This window comes from Pogonomyrmex barbatus, unplaced genomic scaffold (genome assembly GCF_055798465.1).
Source record: "Pogonomyrmex barbatus isolate J1 unplaced genomic scaffold, ASM5579846v1 scaffold3, whole genome shotgun sequence".
NCBI lineage: Eukaryota > Metazoa > Arthropoda > Insecta > Hymenoptera > Formicidae > Pogonomyrmex > Pogonomyrmex barbatus.
This window is the reverse complement of record NW_028297127.1, coordinates 7396687-7418027: the sequence shown is the minus strand read 5'-3', so window position 1 is coordinate 7418027 and position 21341 is coordinate 7396687. Positions and strand designations below refer to the sequence as shown.

The 21341-nt window shown below is 32.2% G+C and overlaps 2 protein-coding genes across 12 annotated transcripts in view; one reads left to right on the top strand and one right to left on the bottom strand.

The window, feature by feature from the left end:
* Positions 1-743: 743 nt before the first annotated feature.
* LOC105429176 (thyrotropin-releasing hormone-degrading ectoenzyme) lies at positions 744-15975 on the top strand. Its single transcript, XM_011641977.3, has 17 exons — positions 744-1210; positions 5066-5256; positions 5618-5942; positions 6757-7165; positions 7611-7769; positions 8290-8607; positions 9155-9335; positions 9819-9972; positions 10533-10614; positions 11032-11206; positions 11359-11545; positions 12090-12367; positions 12807-12985; positions 13398-13565; positions 13904-14044; positions 14116-14197; positions 14444-15975. The coding sequence occupies exons 1-17, from the start codon at positions 1162-1164 to the stop codon at positions 14606-14608; spliced, it is 3243 nt and encodes a 1080-aa protein (XP_011640279.2). The 5' UTR covers positions 744-1161; the 3' UTR covers positions 14609-15975.
* The window catches only part of nAChRalpha4 (nicotinic acetylcholine receptor alpha4), a 186700-nt gene continuing 180088 nt past the window's right edge, over positions 14730-21341 (bottom strand). For all 11 annotated transcript variants that reach the window (XM_011641987.3, XM_089079971.1, XM_011641988.3 and 8 more), the window contains one exon: positions 14730-21168. In XM_011641987.3, coding sequence (XP_011640289.2) covers positions 20977-21168 — 192 coding nt within the window. In that variant the 3' untranslated portion in view covers positions 14730-20976. The remainder of the gene's footprint in view (positions 21169-21341) is intronic.

Here is a 21341-nt window from a genome sequence, read left to right as displayed (position 1 = left end):
TCAAATGGGGAACAAAGTGCGTCTCGGACATCGCCTGTCGCAAGGACCTTGGCGCCATTGTGCTCCCCTTTAGGCTCTCCATGCCAGCCAGCGTGCGTATGCGTGTCTGTATTGCGTCGTCATCGACGACGACACGTGTCGGCGTCCGATCTGCGTACCGGCTCCTGGTACCGACCCCGGACCGAACCCAATGTGCACTTGGACCACGACACCATATCGCCTCAATTGGACTTGATGGAGTGTTTTGTTCGCGATCTTCTTCTCTCGCCGGCAGTTCTCGCGCAATAAATGGGTCAGTTCTTGGAGCTGCTGGAGGCGGCAACCGAGAACGCTACGGCCACGAATTCGATAATCTGTAAATGAGTTATCTGTATCTGATACATTTAAAAGAAAATTTGAGGAATTCTTTGCATTGGTATTGTTAGTGCAAATTGAAAATATATAACTTAATTTGAGCTTGTTAAATATCTAAGACAGTGTAATTGGATTTTGAAAAAAAATAGGTAGAAATCTCTTCTAAATATTTGTTAAATTATAAAAATTGTATAAATTAAAATAAATAAGGAAATGTTATTTTAGTTGCAATTATATGTTGCTTTTATAATTAAAAATTTATCACAAATAATAAAATTATTTTTTTCTATGAGATTTGAGTTTTCTTTTATTTACCTAGTCTTCTACTTATCCCTTTTTTACTTGTAGCTGTAATTTAGAAAAGAAAACTTTTCACGTCAGTTTGATTCTCTAGAATGCTGCGTTATCATGTCAGACTTGGTTCCACGTGTCACAACAAAAAGGAGAAGGTTGTAAGACGCGCGGAAGAGTTCCGATAGCGATTCTAATCGTGAATTATCGTAGAAGCGCATAAGGATAAAGAGCGGAACGAACGATGGAGAACGATACGCAGAGCTGACGAACGAAGAACAGTGGGGGACAATCGCGAGTGTTTCTCGACCAACATCCACACACGACACCGCAAGGTGGAACGGCTAATTGCAGTTGTACCTGCGTCACCTGTGCGCTGACGCGCTCGCGAATTCGTTTTCGCGTTGAAAGCGCGTTCGTTCTCTGAAATCGTTTTCTTCGCGTTTTCGCGCACCTACGTTTTTATTATTATCTTTTTTAATAACATCTTTGTATTATTTTTTTAAAATTTGAACCATGAGACGAGGATCCGTCAGCAGTTGGCAGTCCTATGGACAGCGAAACTGTAAGTGATAACAGCTTTTTTTCCTTGTTAACAGTGTCCTTGATAACAGTTTTTTCCTTGATATCATTATTTCCAATGCCTCTAAACTCACACTTGTATTTAAAATAAATTATATTGTAAAGTACCAAGATATTAAAAATATTCTAGATACCAAAATCTTCTTTTCTGTGTTAAAAAAGTAGATTTTTTGTATAAAACTTTTTATTTTATTAAGTTTTTATTTAATTAAGTTTCAAAAATTATCGCATATATTTTAAAATTCTCATTAAAAATTTCTAATGTCATTAAAACAATATTTAATGTCAGATATAAAGATAAAAAGTATTACGTTATATACTTTAACGTTAAATTTATAAACTGAGATATGCCTTCAGAATAAAGTGTTTTGAAAGATAAATCATGTTATGATAAATCATGTTACCATATTAAGTGATATTATTTTTAGAAAAGAATGAAAAATGTCTTTAAAGATATATTTTTATTATAAATAAACATTTTTTTTTGTTTAAAGTTAATTATTTTCATTGAAAAGTTACATATGACATGTCGATAATTATCGTTGGCAATTATTATTCCATATCGTTGATAGATACATCTATTATCTCGATTATTTTCTTGTCGTAACATTAATTACACTTGTTAGTTAAATATTATTTATATAATAATATCTTATAAAGCTATATAAGTAAACTTATAAATAACATCAAATCATAGATATTCGAGAAACAATTTTATTTTTTATTTTTATAAAACTTTTTTACCTTAGATTTTTCTCAAAATATATGTTACAAAATATATGTTGTACAACTACAGTGCTGAAAAAAAAAAAATTATAATGAAAGAAGAATGTAAGAAATTATAATGTATATAAATTAATATAATGATATTGATGAATATTTATTTGAGAATCACTTTTGAAAATAATATTAATTTATTCAGATTCTTTTTATCATTGAATGCACAAATATTAAATTGCTTATTTCGATACGAATGTGCTCATAAATTAATCAACTAAATTAAATTACAGAGGTTGCATCGATCCACTTTAGCAAGTTAATTGTTGAGTTTTTATGACGGTTATAATCGTGCGAGATTTTGACGTATGGTTATGTTCTATTACGTGCAACACGAAACTTGCAACATATATTTTATCTATTTGATATTATTTATTTAGCATTTTTATTTAGTTTATTTTCCAATACCTTTATTTAATCTTACAAATTATTTTTGAGAGATTAGTATATTAACAACAAGCTTTTTAAATTATTTGTTATAGTTGATATACAGTAAAATTTTTATAAATTTTGCTCGGCTTAATTTGGAAATCGGATACAGGAAAAAGTTTTATATTGTAAATATATAAAAATATGCTTTATTAGATAATTTAATCAGTGCTAAATTAGAGCCCAATAATGCCCAATAAGAGTGCTATTGTTAAATGACTTAACAAGTATTTAAACAAGTTTATAAATATTCTGTATGTTAAATCATTTAAAAAATAATAAAATTATTATTATTCCTTGTCTTTGGGAATAATAATATTTTAATTATAATATTCTTCTAAAATATGCACGTGCATGCACGTTAAAGCAGTGTCACATTAGTTTCTAGTATTTTGAAATAATTATCTACATTAATTATGTTATTACTAATGTTATCTGATTGTTGTTACATGTGTTACAAACATGCAAGTTACCTTGAATTCATTCGTGATAGTTTCATTATTATTATTGATATCATTGTGCACATTTTTGTCAACATTCTTTGCGAGAGTTGTGCAAAAAAATAACTTTAATTAGATTAAAAACTGAATTGTAACATGATGCTTTTTTATAGACCAGGATATTAGAAGATTTAATTCTGTACAAACAACGTGAATAAAAAGAATATGTATATAAAATTACTTGATTCTTTCTTATTTAATTTTACTAATTTCATTTATTTTAAGATTACTGACAGTAATTAAAGAAATTTTATCCAGAAATTTGGTATCTAAACATTTGAATTTCTTTTTATTTAAAAGAGTTTATTTCAAACATCACTTAATACATCTTTTTATCTTGCGCACAGTATTAAGACATCTCAAACACAGCATTGAAGTTTGTTTATGTGACAGTCACGTTTACATAGTATAACAAGGAATATGATTTCACAACGTCATGAAAAGCTATGACAAGTTACAACGAATTTCATAGTAATAAAACAAGTTAATATTAGACAAACAAAATAATAAAAATATATTTGAGGAAACAAATAAAGAATAAAGCTTAATTAATTAATAATAAAGCTGTAGACAATTATTATAATACCAATTATGATGAAAAGAGGCTAATTCCTATATGCGATTTTTTCCATGTGCTTTATCTATTTCAAACGCATATCTCGGTTCTTACATTCTTAGCATAATGCGTTTCGTTAGAGATAAATTCTTTTCTTCAATCTAAATATTTTAAATTTTAAACATAGAAAGAAGTTTAGCATATTTCTAGTCTAGCACTATGATTTTCTATGACAAATTCATCTAATTCTCCGTGTTTTAATTTTATGAAATTCAAATTTTAATTGCGTTGTTAAACGCGATGCAATCCAATAATATCTTATAGAAGGTATATTTCTTTAGTTATAAATATTTCTCATTAGAAATTACATTTGACTAAAGTCAATGTAGACCGTTGCCGCTAATGCTGCTAGTACGAACGTTACCGATACGAGCGTTATCGGTGCGACGATGATTACGCGAATGCTGTAGTCAGCGACGTGCACGAGCGGGACCTTGAAACCGCGTTCACGGGCTATCGTGGATTCCTGCATCACGGGGAACCAATTTCGGTGACGTCATCCCATACATATTCCATGCTTCTAACGTTTCATTACTAGCACTAAATTCGTCGCGATATGACGGATGTGCTCACGGATAATCAAGATTTTTTTTTTCTAAACCGACACGGAATATCAGTACGCGACTCGTTCCGACTCGCTGATTGTTAACACGATTTACATACCTAACGATTTACATACCTACTCTCTAATTCACGCGATCTTCCTGATTGCTCTTGGATTCTATGATTCAATCGAGCGATTGTAAACTGGAAATTATTAGTCTCGATTTATCATAGCTTATTAGATTTCTGAGAAGATAGATGATATCTTTTGTTTGAAATGTAAGTTTTCCTAAGAAGAATTTATTCCGAGAAAAAGAAAATTTTTCATTTTCTTTTAGCAAAAAGTTGAATATTAACTTTAAAATTTTTGTAAAATTCACACATTCCTTTATTTTCTATGAAAATATTTATTTAGATTATTTAATTTTTAATTATAATTATATTTTTTTAATACATTGGAATTTTTAAGAATTTGTAATTTTAAATTAATTATTTATTTAAAATTTTAAAATATATATATTATAAATATTATATAATATATATATATATATATATATATATATATATTATATAATATTTATATATTATATTTAAAATATATACAAATAATACAAAATATATAAAATATACAAATATTACGACATATAAAAAGTTTTCCCATTTTCATTTCTTTAACTTTTTCTCTTATAATAATAATAAAAAAAAATATATTTAAGAAACACATTTTGATTTAAATAATTTCTTTCGACTTTTTTAAAATATCTAATCAAGAAAAAAGATATTTTATTTAAAAAGGGTAATAATATTTAACAATTCATATCATTTACAATGTGCCAAATGGCCCGTTACATGATCGATACAATTGACGATCAATTTGAAAGTGTTACAGCCTATAAAAAAGAAACAATAGACACCAATATTAAGTGCGATAACAAATGTGCGCATCTTTCTATCGCGAGTTTAATACTTTCAGCCGACTGTATGATGCAGACGTATGAGGGTAATACCGCGCTTCCTCCGCCTTGCGAGGAAATTGTCCATCAACGAAAAGGTGGTTGGTTTTTAACGTATAAAAAAGTCCTCTCCTTCATTGTCTTGTTCGTGATCATTGTGATCGTCGCCGGTCTGATCGGATGGAATATAGGCACGATGCCTAAAACGAGAGTGAGTTATTTAATATAATATAAATTATTTGTTATTATTAATAGTTTAATAATAACGCTGATCTTTTATAACAGTTGATTTAAATAAAATGTTTTTAAAATAAAACAAAAAAAAATATAATCATAGATTTACCTTTCGATTATTTGTGAATTAAAATTGGTATTTTGTTTAAGGTTATTTGTTGTGTAAAAGAAATTTTGAATTATTTTATATTACTGTCTTCGTATCGTTTTTAAATTTTGATTACTGATGTGTCCATGTGACATCTTGCATTTTATGGCTTTAATATTTAAAATAACGAAACATAATATCTCTCTAAAAAAATTAATTCTTGCCAAGCTCTGCATTTTCTGTTAATTAGATATACGATCCGTTAGCCCTCATTGAAGATGAGGTAGAGGAAGGAGGCGATATCATCATGGTCCCGATATCACCTTTCATTCATCCCTCGAGATATACTCTCGAGTTAATGCTGCCGAGTGATGTCAATACAACGTCAAAGATGAAAGGGCGAGTCATTATCGAATTCCGCATGGACGACACAACAAATAAATTATCTCTCAATGCGAGAAACATTACGGCAACGCGTTATAAGCTGTCACTCTTAGAAGAGAATAGTGCACGAGCAAAAAGAAGGCGTAGGAGGCGCGCCGAGGACGATAATAAAGGCAGCCAAGATAACGCTGGTACTTCTTTCGGGATGCCACACATATTTTTTTATCCGTCAATATCTTTTATCGAAACTGTTTTCTTATCTTTTTGGATTTAACAGGAAATAAAAAAAAATATTTCGATCGATTACTAATAGAAAATACAGATACTAATTAATTAGATAAAAAATAGACCATGTTTAAATTATTTAATTGAAATATTCGATTTAATTTGTCTCATTAATATACCGATTAATTAGTTGCTTTAAATTATTTTTTAATACGCGTACGCAAAAGTTTATGTCACGTAGGTGTTATAAATGAAATTTGCATTTATTAGATTTAGATTGTAATCTATGACTGTATTACTGTGTAAATTTAGTGCCGTCAGTGCTGAAAATTTATAATTTACGTAATGTTTATTATATACTTTCAATATTGAAAATTAATTTTGAAACATAGCACGAGTGCGATTCGTGATTGTTTTATTTGGATTATAATCTGTAACCCATCATAAGGCAACGGGTTAATGTACTGTTAAATAAAGCAACAGATTTCTGGTAGCGAAATATACGCGATAAGACGATGATTAGCTTGCAGCTGTGCCAATATCTAGCATAATAGCAAGCAGGTGGTCAATTGCGTAATCTTCATCGATAATTCTAAAATAAAAAGAGAAATAACTTCAGTTTTATCGTTTTAAATGTTACATAATTAACCTGGAGATTTCTGGTTTTATTTTTTAATTAATATGATTAAATAATAACAATATCAAATTTTTGTTCTTTTTTTAAGAAAAAAATTATATAATCGATTGTTTTTAATGCTGAACAACGATTTGTTACTGCAGCCGACGCTACCACTTTGGCTTCTATTGCGATGTCATCGGTGCAATTAGAAAATCAAGAAACAACGCGCGCTATTGTCACGGAATATCCGCCCGGAAATGCAACTGTTTCTAGTAATGAAACTTCTTCTTTGAGAAACGAAAGCTCCTCCGTGCAGGATGAAAAAATTGAGGAATCCGCGAACGCAACAACATCTAGATCGGTGGACATGGTGGCGTCTACATCCGGTAATGGAAGCATAACCGAAGTGGAGATTCAACGATATGAAGAGGATGCTAATAACGGATTACACGTGATACATCCGGCCGTTGCTATGAGCCCGGGAATGTACAGCTTGGAGATCGATTACGAGATTCTGCTCGATGGCAAGGCGATTTATTTGGCGAGCTACAACGAGACTGGCGAAGGAAAGTGAGTTTTTTCTGCATGATCATAGTAACAAAGAAAATCAATTAATTAATTATATTGTTAAAGCGTTATCTTGCAAAAAATACAATTACAACATTGATAAAGTTTTTAGAAAATTATATAAAAGAAAATTGTTTTAACCTTGTTATTTTAGAAAAGAATATATTCTTAGTATTCTTTTCGATAACATAAAAATTATTAAAATTTGTTTTTCACTTGTGTCTTCTTTCACCTCTTTCTTATTTTATTTTAAAGCTTTTTATTTTTTAAATAATAAATTTGATCAACTGTACGGATAAAGCATGCATTAAAAACAATTGTTTCACGCAGTTGAGATAGATGCAGTTGTGTGTCTTTAATCTAAGAATTTTTAAAACATTTTTATCTGAGAAATTTTTATCTTAATAGGCTTAATATGCTTTGGCAAATTTTCATATATTTTTTCTAGTAAATTGTTGATCGGAACGCGGTTGAAACCTGTGGGAGCTTCGCATCTTTTGCCTGTCTTTGATGACATAAATCTCAAGGCTGTCTTCTCGGTGTCCGTGGCACGTCCACGCGAAACTAGAGTCCTGTCGAACATGCCTCTCAGTATCTCCAAAGACATGTGCGTATTTCACGCTGTTAGTTGCAGCTGTGTCAACGTTTGCGTGCTTAGAAGACTATAACAGTTTAAAATGGCAAAACTAAATAGCAAAATTTCACTATTGCTTCTTAACTATATTTAATCTTTTAAGCAGACAAAAAAGGAGCAAGAAACACATATATATATATATATATATATATATATATATATATATATAAAACATATAAAATAAATTACATAAACTTTCTTATTGTCTCTATGTGTCTCTCTTTGATAATTTTAAAACGTGCTATCAAACATTATAGATTGTTAATCATTTTGTTCTATATTTTCTTATAATTATAAAATTAAAATAAATAAAATGCATTTAGAATACATTATAATTATCGATTATTTTAGAAACAAAGATTTTTTTTCATTAAAATATAAATTTTGATGTGATTAATTATAATCAAATTTCTTATTATATTATTGTCTCTCTATATTTTTCTCATACAACCTTTATTGTACTGAAGAAGTGATTAGATTTATATCTTTTAAGGTCGGATGACCGGATGTTTGACAGCTTCAGCGATACTCCATTGCTTTCACCTTACAATTTGGCTTTTGTAATGGGTGAGATCGAGTCATTGGGCGAGACAAAAATCGAGTCGTTGGGGCCTGATAACGCGACAGTGATCTTCTGGAGTGATTCAAAAAAGCGATCGCGAGGAATTTACCTTCTCGACAAACTCGAGCAAATCGTCGTATGTTTGAACAACGTGTTCTCGATGCCTTATCCACTACCGAAATTGGATATCGTCGCACTACCGTCGCGAATCGTCGATAACACTGGAAGCCCGGGATTAATATCATTGAAGTAAGAGAGATCATAGGATAGTTATTTCATCTCCTAAAATTAATAAGATTATTACAAAACTATTTGGAAAGAATTATAATTTTCTGGTATTTAAGCTTCAGAAGGATTATAAAATTATATTTTTTGAATTAATTTCAAATGAGTTTCGAAGCAAGTTTCGATTTATCTAGCATTGTTAAAATATTATATATAAAAAAATTTTAAAGTTGTTACAAAGTTTAATAGAATAAAATTTGGTTTCATAATTTATTACAAAATTTGACAGAAAACATTATAAGAAGAATTTTCAGTCAACGATTTGATAATTACATTAAAATAATTTGTTTTAAAAGATTTATTCATTTAAATTATTAAAATTCTTAAAATATAGCTAGCAATTAATGTTAAAAACTTTTAAGAAAAAATTTTATATTTAATTTATAAAAATTTTTATATTAAATTTGTTGTTTATGGTAAAAAAATGCGTGCGAATGCAAATCTAATCCATTATACTCCACTATTGTTTTATGTTTGATATCGCGTTATATCGAGCTAAATTGTTTTCAAGGCAATCGTTCTTCTACGCCGCGGATCGATCTCCCATGGTCACGAAGACGGACGCGTTAAGCGCTCTGATAAGCTTGATAGGAGAACAATGGCTAGGCGGCGTTGTGAACATGAAGAACTGGACGGACGTTTGGCTGCTTGAAGGCTCTATGCTCCATTTGCAACATGCGTTGATGGAGAAGGCACATAATTGGAATAATATTTGCAATCTGTCAAGATGTTCTGAAAGCACTGATGTTTGATGGACAATGTTTTCCTAAAACACGTGTTAAATTATATATGTCAAAATTACTGTACTTTCAGAGTTAAATTTAATTAAGCTAATTCTACATTTATTATTTTAAAAGGCAATATGGGATATTAAATAATGAGAAATTGGCTTACCTGATACGACAAAATTTTATAGTAATTTTTTAGTAAAAAGTTTATGTATCCATAAGAAAATTTCTTATACAAAAATAAAATTCTTTATACAAAGGATAATAGTCAATTATAACAATATAAAATTTTAATTTCTTGCATTGCCTTTAATTTGCTTTTTATCTTTAGTATATGGTTATTTTTCTTCTTGAAATAACTGATTTATAATTTATAATATCTAAATGAGGATAGGTCTATTTTCCTCCGCTGAAGAAAGCAAAGTTTTTATGAGATTCTATTTTCAGATAGATTCGTCACTGGGCTCCAATCTTGCTTTTCTCGCCAACGTGCAATGGGATGCCATGGAAGAAGATAGTTACAGCGTTTCGAGATCGCTGCAATCGAATGTCAATCCTGCCCATCTGGATTTCTCGAACGATAACGCTCGTCATAAGAAAGGTAAAAATTGTCTATTAGTTCGATCGTTCTTTCTTCAAGCAATGCTTGTAATACTTTCAAGTATTAATATCTTACTCCTGATATTATTAACGATATGATTATTAAAATATTGGTATCAATACTTTATCTTCATGTTATTGAAGTATTAAAAATTATGTATGTCTTCGCTATTATATCAGCTAGATATTGACACTTGGAAGGGGAGTTGTGACTATTCGAACACTTTAATATTTGCACATTTTAAAGATGTGTTTGCAGATGCAATAAACGTTGAGTAATTCAATATTTTTAGTAATATAAAAATATCTGTCTGCGTTATAAATTACTTTGTATGTAAATTAAAAGTTTTACATTAATTTTTCAGGATATTTTCGATTTATCGCTTTTCTTATGTGACTTAATCATATTTGGATAATTGGAAATATATATTGCTCTATTGCTTTTAATCACATGAAAATATTACATCGAATAGTCGTAGCTTTACTCGAAAGGCAGTATCGAATATATACGCTCTCGTAACGCTGCATAATGTGATTCTGCATTCTGACTGCTTCTTGTAGGTGCATGCTTGATTCGCATGTTGCATGGCGTGATAAACGATACCGCCTTTAGGAACGGCTACCGGAAATTCATAGCGAGGTGGTGGGTATATCACATTATCGTCGTTTTATCCTTCGAGAGGGCCGCCGTCGATTCGTTCATTAATCGCGCGATCCGTCGTTTAAATCGCTCGCCCGCTCGCTCGTGCGACAGCGTGATTCAGTCGTCGAAACGATAATCGACGCGTTTTACAGCGAGTTATCCCACCGGCTTTATGATAATGCCACTCGTTGAATGTCACGAGCTGCCGGCCATTATTCCTCATGCTTCTTTATCGGGCTCGTTACATAAGTACACCTATCACCGATATATATGCATATTTCGTTCTGTGGCATTGTGAATCGCAATGTGCCGTACAATTTTCCGGCGTGGTGCAAGAGAAAGCATCAATAAAATAGCGCTCCATTTTTCATCGTAGAAAAATGCTGAAATTTTCATTTAATTCAACATCCTTTTTAGGAATTACTCGACAGCAAGCGTTGACGATTTTTGGGAAGCGATGGCGGAAGAAACCATAGGTTTGCCCATAGAAATCACGTTGTCCGAGGCGATGAATTCTTGGATTTCGCATCACGGATATCCGATTGTTAGCGTCATGAGGAAGTACAAGGAAGGTACCGCTGTCATTCGACAGGTGCGACCTAAATAACAATTAAATCGCGTATTAATTTTTTTATGGAAAATATTACAGTTTGCATTAATAATGTTTCTCCGTGAGATATTTATTTATTCATCTTGAGAAAAAGGATTTATTACTATATTTATCAATTGTTGTATGTTGCACAGCAAAGATTTACATATGACCAATCATCCGACAATCAACCGACCTGGTACATACCGCTTGACTATATTAACAAAACGAGCAATGATTGGTCATCTCCGACGAAGATATGGTTCCATTCTGAAGCGGAGATGGTGGTGCATAACGTTGGGGCGGAAGATTCTTGGATTGTGTTCAATGTGAATAAAACAGGTGGTTCCATAAATATTTGTTTCAAAAAGTTCATTTCATAAAAAAACTTATTTACAAAAAATTAAAAAAAACCGTTTTTATCAGGATTAGCAAAATATTTTTTTCACTCGTTTTATTGTCAAATATTATCGTATATTTTTTTTCTCTTCTAATGGATAAACGGAACGTTCAGTAAAATAATTATAAATTTTATTATTCTAAAAAAGTTTAATAATAATAAAAGAAAATTAAAATAAAATTTATCAAAATTTTAAATATTTATAGACATTTAATTTATATTGTCTAATAAAATAAAAAATATTGATTTTGCTTCCTATTTTAATCTACATTTGACATTTTACTTTGTTATTTATACTCTTTTGCTTAATTATTTCTAATAGTGTAACATGATTTTTGCAACAAATGATTTTTTTCAATTTGTACTTATGCGAAAAATAATTTCTTGGTGAGAGGATGTCACATTAATTTTAATACCCTCGAATTTAATGTAAAATTGCAAAAGGCGACAAAAGTGCTCGCTCTATCATTATTAATTGCTTTTAAGGTTATTATCGTGTGCATTATGACGAGGAAAATTGGAAGCTCTTGGCACAGGCTCTCGAGGAGAATCACGAGGTCCTCCCGGCAGAAACCAGAGCGTCACTCATCGACGATGTGCTCGGGCTCGCCGCGGTCGGCCTGACGAAATACGCGACCGCTTTCGACTTTATTAAATATATGCAAATGAAGGAACGACATTATGCTCCTTGGGGTGCTCTGATGCGTCATCTGTTGAAGTTGAACGGTCTCCTTTACGAGACGTCGGGTTTCAGTCCTTTTCAGGTAGCGTAACGGAGCTTATGGAGAGAAATGAACATTAAAAGATTATATCAATTTAAACAAGTTTGGACCAACTATATTTAATAAATATTTGAAAACTTATTAACTCTCTAACATATATAATTCAATTAACATCTTATAAAATATAACATGTAACTGTATTAAAGTGATAGTAAAAAGTAACTTAATCAAAAATGTATATTTCATAAATATAATATTTAATAATAATAAAAAATTTACGTTGAGGAATATTTAAAAAAATATTTTATTATTATTTTTATTATTGACGCGACAAAGTTGTAGCAAACATGAATGTTTAAAATTTGAAAAAAATGTAAAAATTAAACTTAAAATTAGAAAAAATTTATAGAAAAGATAATAGTTTAATTTTCTTGCTATTAGATGACTTAATAGGATTAATAGATAGAATTAATATTTACAGGAGTTTACACTAAAGTTTACTTCAACATTGTACTCAGACGTGGGGTGGAAGATCGATGAAGGATCGCGACTAACTTTGACCGCTCTTACAATAGCGTGTGCTTTCGAGAATGCGGACTGCCTTGAATGGTCCAAGAATCATTTTGCGAAATTGAAGGATCATTCCAATGCGGACGAAGTGTAAGTTTGATAAAAAAAATATCGATTTTTCATTCATGATTTTCATTCATTTATTCTTAAATATTTGTTGATATAGCTTTCTTATACTAACAATATGTCTCAATTTATAAAAACTCATTTTACACAAACTGCTTTTCTTCATTTAAAAATTTTATTAATAAAATTTATTAATAAAATTTTATTAATAAAATAGTTACCAGATTAATGTGTTGAGCTGGTTTTTAAATTGTTTATAACAAAATGAGTAAGAAATAATATTAATTTTTATGTATAGAAATTGATTATTGACTGCTTTATTAATATAATATAAAAAAATTAGTTTTTATATGATGAAATTTTCGAAATAATTTTCATTCCTGATCTCACTTTGATTTCATAGTTCGTTTTTGAGGTAAAATTTTGATCGTTTCAGCGTACCAGCGTACGCACGCGAAGTGCTATACTGTACGATTGCGCGATACGGCACACGAAACGAATGGAATTATTTCGTTGAGAGGGCAAACTCTACCGCAGATGGAGATGAAAAAAATCGTCTTTTATCGGCGTTTGGGTGCTTCCAGACGCCATGGATCCTGCAGACGTGAGTAGAAATTATTAGCAGGAAAGTTTGTAATAAATAATGCAATATCGTTAAAATTATTAAGTATTATTTAATTTCAAATAAGTTTTAAAAGTAATTTAACTTTTCTAATTGGCAAAAGAATTTAAAGTTAAAAAATACAAAAAATGTTAATAAAAATTTTAAGAAAAAAATAAGTTTTCTATACATTGATTAAGAAATATATCTACAAAAAATATTATTTTTAAAAACAGCAAAACTTGCAAAAAATTATATAATTTTGTATAAAATTATGTATAAATTATGTATTATATAACATATAATAAAATATGTACTTACTTCATATTAATATATGTTAGGATACTTAGTGAACTTCTCGAAGGAAAGATCTATAACGAGGACGAGACGCAAAGGATCTTAAGGAGTTTTCCACAAAATCCGGTTGCTGCGCAAATTGCCTACAAGTTCGTGCAAAATAATTGGGAGGTTATCGTCACAAGGTATTCTACAACTTTGTTATCTCTTTACTAAACTTGTAAGTAGATTACGATATACTCTTACGTCTGTTTAGATTTTCCAAATCTCGTCCGATCTTAAAAGCTTTTGCACTGGCGACGACGAATGGCTTGATTAGCGAAGAAGATTTTGAAGATGTAAGTATGATTTAAGTATTACATAAAAATAATAATTTAATATAAAAATTTTATATAAAAATAATAATTTAATAATATTAAAGAAGAATACAATAAAATAATTAATAACAGATAATTTCATAAGGAATATAATCTTCTTTTAAGCTTTCTGTACATTCCCTTTTTTAATGAATTGTCAGCCATAATTTCAACGATCTCTTGTAGAACACTATAAACAATCGTTTTAACATTTATTTGAATTTCCAGTTTCAGACTTTCAGCGAAGATAATCTCGAAAGCATAAAGATCGTGGGGTACACAATGGCAATGGTCGAGGCACACGCTAAATTCGCGATAAAGTGGTTAAAGGAATTCTTGCCGGAAGTGCAGGAGTGGTTAACAGCGAACAATGCCACGGAGATATCGACATGAATAATTGAGTGAGATCCATCGGGAATGTAATAGGATAAAGAGAACGTCCTCTGCACCCTGCAATCGATTCGCTTTCGCTGTGCGGCTGTCGGTGCTCGCACGCGAAAAGAACTGCGAGAACTTTTCTACGACAACAAGTTTTATTTCTTCGTATGCTTTTGTCAAGCATGATTACAAAACCAAGCAACAAGAATCTCGTCCTTATATCGTGTAGCCTTAGAACGACGGTCGTTAGTATATAATTAGTTAGTAGGTACATATTTAACAAACGATATACATAATAATCGTATCTAACGGTGGTAATTATTATTCCAATGTTCACCGTAAACTCTCCGTTTTTCGCTCTCGTTAACGGCGCTCTATTGCTATACGGTACGCTCGTTTTATAACACTATGTTATCGTTACAATAATCTATCCGTACCGTCCTTACTTTTCTCGTCTTTAGCCTAACTCGTTAAATGCGTTTAGTACGGTATTCGCAAGCTATCGGATACGCAGTTCGAGGGTTGGAAGCGATGATTCGTCGTCGTTTGGGGCTCGGCCCCATCAGAGATTTAAAATACCCGATGTTAAATCGAGATCTTAAATACACCGCGAAGAATTCCACCATTTCGCTCTTCGCGCGTGTCGTGAGATCCTCCGAGACGAGTTAAAATCGCAGAACTGCACATCGCGGACTTCATATTGCCTCGGCGAACGTCCAATTCACTTTTTACAATGCATTTAGCGCTAAATGCAACTTTTCTCCTATACCGTATTTGTGTGGCACGCGACTTTACAAACGTACACGTTTAACGCTAAATGCAGCCGCCTGTTTTTTCACTTCACGTTTATATTGAATAATATATCCTCACATTTGGACAAGCTGGAGAAGTGACAGCCGCGTTAAGAATTAAACAGCCGCGTCTAACGCGAACTGTGGCTGTGCAATTTTCATCATTGTATTATATCAGAATCTCGTATTAAACTCAGCGCATTTAGTGCTAAATGCGCATTAGCGCATCTATTTGCAAATAAAATTTCTCGGTATACGAGAATTGTTCAAAAAATGTTTTTTATTTTCCGATCTTTCGTACATTGCAGGGGTTATTTTTTTTTAAACGAAACATATCTATCTCTCTAACGAAGTATGGTGGATATATTGATGATACATCACATAAATATTTCGTTACAATTTTACTACATCAATCACAATTTATGAAAACATGTATGCTTCTTACAAGGAAGATTTATAAGTCGGCAAGATGCAATTTTCTGGGGATATTAACTATTTCAAATAATTTCTCTTTCACTTGATATTAATATATTTTTGTTTGCTTTTGGGAACTCCGTTATGTAAGATATATTTTATTTCGTTAATAACCCCTTCGAGTAATCGCTTAGAAATGGTGTCGATCGTTTATTGTCTTCACACAATTCACTCGATTTTATCAGACGTATTATTATCGGTGTTGCGTGTGAGCGCATTGTTGACATTCTAAAACGATCGCGTATGTATGATAAAAAACGAACTGTTAACATTTTGTGCGCGATTTCAAATAAACAAACGGGATTCCATTGAATTCTGCGGTTTTTAATTTCACATTCGTTTTGAACGCGTTTCGTATGTCAAGAAGATACGTTCTCGTTCGTTATATTTGGTCATGCCTTTCTCCGTTATTTTTTTCCCCCTTCGAATACGGCAAGTTCCGCTCGATGCATTTAAATGCAATACTCTGCAGTGCTTTGTATGTCGGCGAATTGAGATAATTCCACGCTCTTTTCATCATGCTCAAACGCTAATTAATGGCGCTCAAATTTTCAATAAATCCTGTAATCGAGTATCAATCGCGAACAGACGCTGTTGAAATCGGGATAACTAAAAGAGATTGCACAAAAACTTTTCAAGCGATACATCACTTATAAATTATAGACAGAAAAATAATACAGTAAGGTAAAATGCATTGAAAAACAGTTTTTAAATCACGATAAAAGATCAATATTACATCAATCAAAATTGCCCTCATATAACAAAATTTATAATAAATAAAAAGATGCATTTGTTTCTTATGCCTTTCTTTCACGATTTTTATACTGATTTACGTTTTTGACATTTTATCTGTTAATTTGATTAAAGTCTACGTAAATTTTTTATGTAAATACATGAATAATTTCAAATTGTTTAAAATAACTTTTATATGATTATATAAAAGTTTTCTCAAAGGTTATCTTTTTTTATAAAACTGAAGATACAAAGATTATCAATTATTTACTGAAATTTAATACATGAGAACAGTTCGGATAATTATTCCATTAGATTTTAATAAAACTTATTTAATATTAAAAGCAATTAATCAATGCATAACTTCTCAAAAATTATTTCTCAAATTTTATCAATTTTGTTATTTTTCAATGGAAAATTTCTCACACTTCTTTAATCGAATAAGAATTGAACGCGTTTATTATACTTGAATAATAAAGAAAATTAAAATAATTTTAGAAAATGATGAAATAATGTAGCGTATTACAACGGGAATGCGATGTTGATATTAAAAAGCCCCATAGAGTTTTTTGGAAAGATATTGATTTGTAATTATCTGAAAATCGTAAAAAAGGGCCCAACCATTTATAGCTTTTACTTATCGCTATATCTCGTTATTTACACGGTATTTACATCTTTTAATCTTGTTAAATAATTTATTATCCAATTAAATAATTTATTATCTAAATGTGCACACTCCATTCGCTCTACTTTTCTCTCATTCGTTTGTCTTATGATCATCCTACTATGATCAAATATTTCGATGACGTCGACATGATTTTCGTAATCAACGATAAATATTTGCAGGACATTAGCTTAACTGCAGCATAGTTTTATTGCTTTAATGTTAATAATAGCAAAAAAATTACTAAAAGTTTGTATATTATTGAAAATTGATAAATTAGAAAAAATTAACATATATTTAATCTGTGAAATTAGAGATTTTTTTCCAATTTATTATATATAATCATTATATATATTGGATACGTATATCGTTTAATTAATTTCTAAGCTTATATGCTTAGCAGAATATTTTTTTGCTTGTCTGACATTTTTTTCTAATACTTTCAATTTTGATGTCCTGCATTTCGATAGACAAATGAAATTGTCATTGCTCTTTTGACTCTATTTTCTCTTCTTCTAACGTTATGATTTATTTAACATTAACATTGATTAAATTCAAATACTGTCAATTTTCATTGATTCCAAGTAGCGCCATTTTATTGTTTCGACCAAAAATGTAATTGAATATAAAATTGTAAAAAGAAATAAAGAGCAAGCTAAAGGTGAAATTAAAATTTTGATATATTGTCTCATCGCTACAAAATCGTCGTCGACGCGAATATCATCGGTCGCGGGTGTCATTTTATAACAAGTAAGTATATAGCTCTATCATAGAAAATGTGTGCGTTGTTTTCCTAACGACCTAGTGTGGAGTAGATTTGTTTCGCTTTTTCTCGCTAGGCGAAATCCCTCGAGTCTACGATACTAAATGCACGCCTCCATATTTCCCTCGAGTCTGACGAACGCTTTAACGTTCACTGGACGATTTTCAATCAAGTACCACGTGTACGCTCGTATTTCTCGTACAATAACCAGCATAGATCGGCTGGCATCGATCGTCGTAGTCAGAAGAATAACACTCATCTGAGTTGATCGAGAAGAAATTATTCGCGTAATATTTCATTCCTCCTTGCCGATCCGGTTTTTCATCGATCGGTGATCGAAAGAAGCAATCCGGAAATTGATTTTACAAAGAATGATCGACGGCCGTCCAAGCGTGACGGCACGAAAACGCTCCTAAAGTATCGGCGTTGCGTCTTAATGGCAGTAGTAATAGGGAACTCTTATCTTCTCCCCTCGTATAATAATATTTATATTTACAATCCAATGTGCTACGACATTATATTTGCACGAAAATTATTATTCGTTAGTTATGATTAAGAGTTCTAAGAACGTCGGAGAATCGGGTATGTCGACGCGAGTATCGATTGTCGACTTCAAAGGCTATCGGTACGGTCAACCGTGAATTGTTTTATCGAAAGGGCAAATCAATTCTTTTCGTTTTGTGTTCGTACATGTATAAATATCGATATAAAATAGAACCAGATATTTCTTTTAATCTAGGGAAATGGTTAGTCGATTAAGTCCCTTTGAGCTTAAGTTAATGGAAGCTTCGATCCTCCGGTCCTATATAAATTAATAGCATGTTATTCAATGTCTTTATCAATTTTGCGGTGAATTACATATAAATTTATACTGAAATATCACAGAGAAAGTTCCATCTCTCAATTTCCCGAATACAATAAATAATCGACAATTTAGATAGGAAAAGGATTTAAAATTCTCCGACGTTGATTTACATTCCTCTCGAGTAACAGTCCGCAACGGGTGATTCGCGGCTAATGATCGTTTTTTAAACCACAATGACAAGTATCGTACATGACGCGTAACTGTCTATAAAAGGAAAAATAAAAAAAGGGCGAAAATTATGAGTAACGGCTCACAATGACAACGATCACGAACTACGGTATTGAACAACGGCGTCAACGGTTGTTCAATTCCCTACAACTATCAGCTTTAGAATTCGTATGCTTTACTTGTTCTTACCGTACTATCGGTTATTTTTTTATCGTACTCTCACGGGTTTCACTTTTCGTTACAAAATACAATACATTTTTATTGGGACGAGGTAACGCGAGAAGCGTCGGCGACGCGAGATGCGCGTTCTCCCCTTCGCCTGGAGAACAAGAACGAAGAAGGGTTGTAGGAGACGCGACAAATTCAAACAATTTTACGTACGACTAAAGATATTTACATCGCTAATCGAGAAAAGGAAAGAAGATGGAGAAGCAACGAGCGAGAGAATCAAGTATTAGATACGAAGTATTCGTAGAGAAAGGTACATCTACCAAAGTATAGCAATCGATAGTAGAAAGATTATCAAATAGGAAGATTATTAAACGTTTGGTTAAACATTTAGGGTAGTTAGTTGTTAGATAGTACTTAGAATAGTTGTTTTCGCGCTACCGACGCGCCATCGGTTCGTCCGTTCGCTCTTAATATATATATATATATATATATATATATATATATGCTCGTATAAATGGTTACGTTTCTAAAATTATCATCTGGTTATACATTTCAAATAAGATTACACCCTAAGGTCTGTGTGTACGACGAGCTATCTACGCGCTGATTATCTAATTAATTCGCGCAATTGCGGGCCACTTCCGGCCCCCGTTGCAATACAAAACGTACGCTCGCGAAAACGTGACTTTTGTCGTTCGCACGAAGTTATCGTTCACGTACGGATTGCCGCCGTCGCACTGCGGTGTTACTGCAGCCTCTCACTCGCGTTTCATTGGGATGCGGAAGCTTGCGAGTTTCACACAAGTCTCGGTAAATTGCACACGCAGCGACAAGCTATGGAATTATTGATATATCGCGTCCAATATAAAAAAAAAAATATATATATATATATATATATATATATAAAACATTCAGAAGAAAAATGCACATACAGTTTTCGTAGGAGGTATGTACAAGATGCTGCAGCAATCACGATCGCATCACGACGTCGTTATCAATCGAAGCTAACTTTGTATTTCCGTCTCGTTCTAGATTATATAAATCTGTAACGTAGACTGAAATATATCAACATTAATAAATTTCGCATTAGCTCTAATTTCACGACGAACTTTATTAATCCGAATTTATTCGAACGATGACTTATAACGGCCGTCCGCGCGAGTTTAGACGAATGACAGAATGGCGGAGATCGGAAGCTCGATCGTCGCGCGCGCGCGGTCCTCGTTCCTCGAGGCATTAATATTACTATACAGTATTACACCGTAACGTTAGCCTGATGTGTTACCCGATTAAATAGTGGCAGCTTCGTTATTACGATTTACTTGAGCAGACTATGTAGGTGTATGTGTATTCCTTGCGAAAATCTCGCGCCCATCACGCGAGCGGCGCGTCCTTATTCGAAACACCGAGTGCAATTTGTTCAAGCGACGACGTCGCCTCGAGTTCTCTCGTTTCAGGATTTCGTAACGACGTACATCGTCTCCTTTCGGTGACTCTTACGCTTCTATCGACGAGCCTCTATTTCGTTCCTTCGGTTTTCGTCCCTCTCTTAAAGGAAAGGAACCTAACGTCCCACCCATCGCGCTGTCTTCAAAATTGCCATTCATATACTTTCAGTTCACTCTTTGCAAAATCGGAGCCCTTTTGCCGTAATTTCGTTGAGGATAAGGAGGTGGAGCTTGCGGATTCTCCTAAGACTAGGATCCGGGTGTCTGATCCTTAGTCTTTCTCTACGGTGCAGGGCTCGGGCATGGACTACTGGGGCGGACACTTCACCACCGTCGTGGTTGCAAACTCGCTGAACTTCTTGTCAATCGGCACCCGATCGTCGTAGAGGGTAGGCGCTTGCAGAATAATGCCCGCAGTGCCCACTAGAACCGCTAGAGTAAAGATCCAGAGGAACAGACGGTCCAGCACCATCGCTACGTACTTCCAATCTTCCTTTACCTGCACAGAAGCAATAATTTAATTAATTCCCTCGAATATCTTCTATTAACAGCCGCGAGTGAAAAGCTTATGAAACTTTGCGCTTAATTTAAATGTCCCATGTACAATATATAAATATAAATATAAATAAATACATATGTATATATTATTAGGGGAAAAAAAATAATAATTTA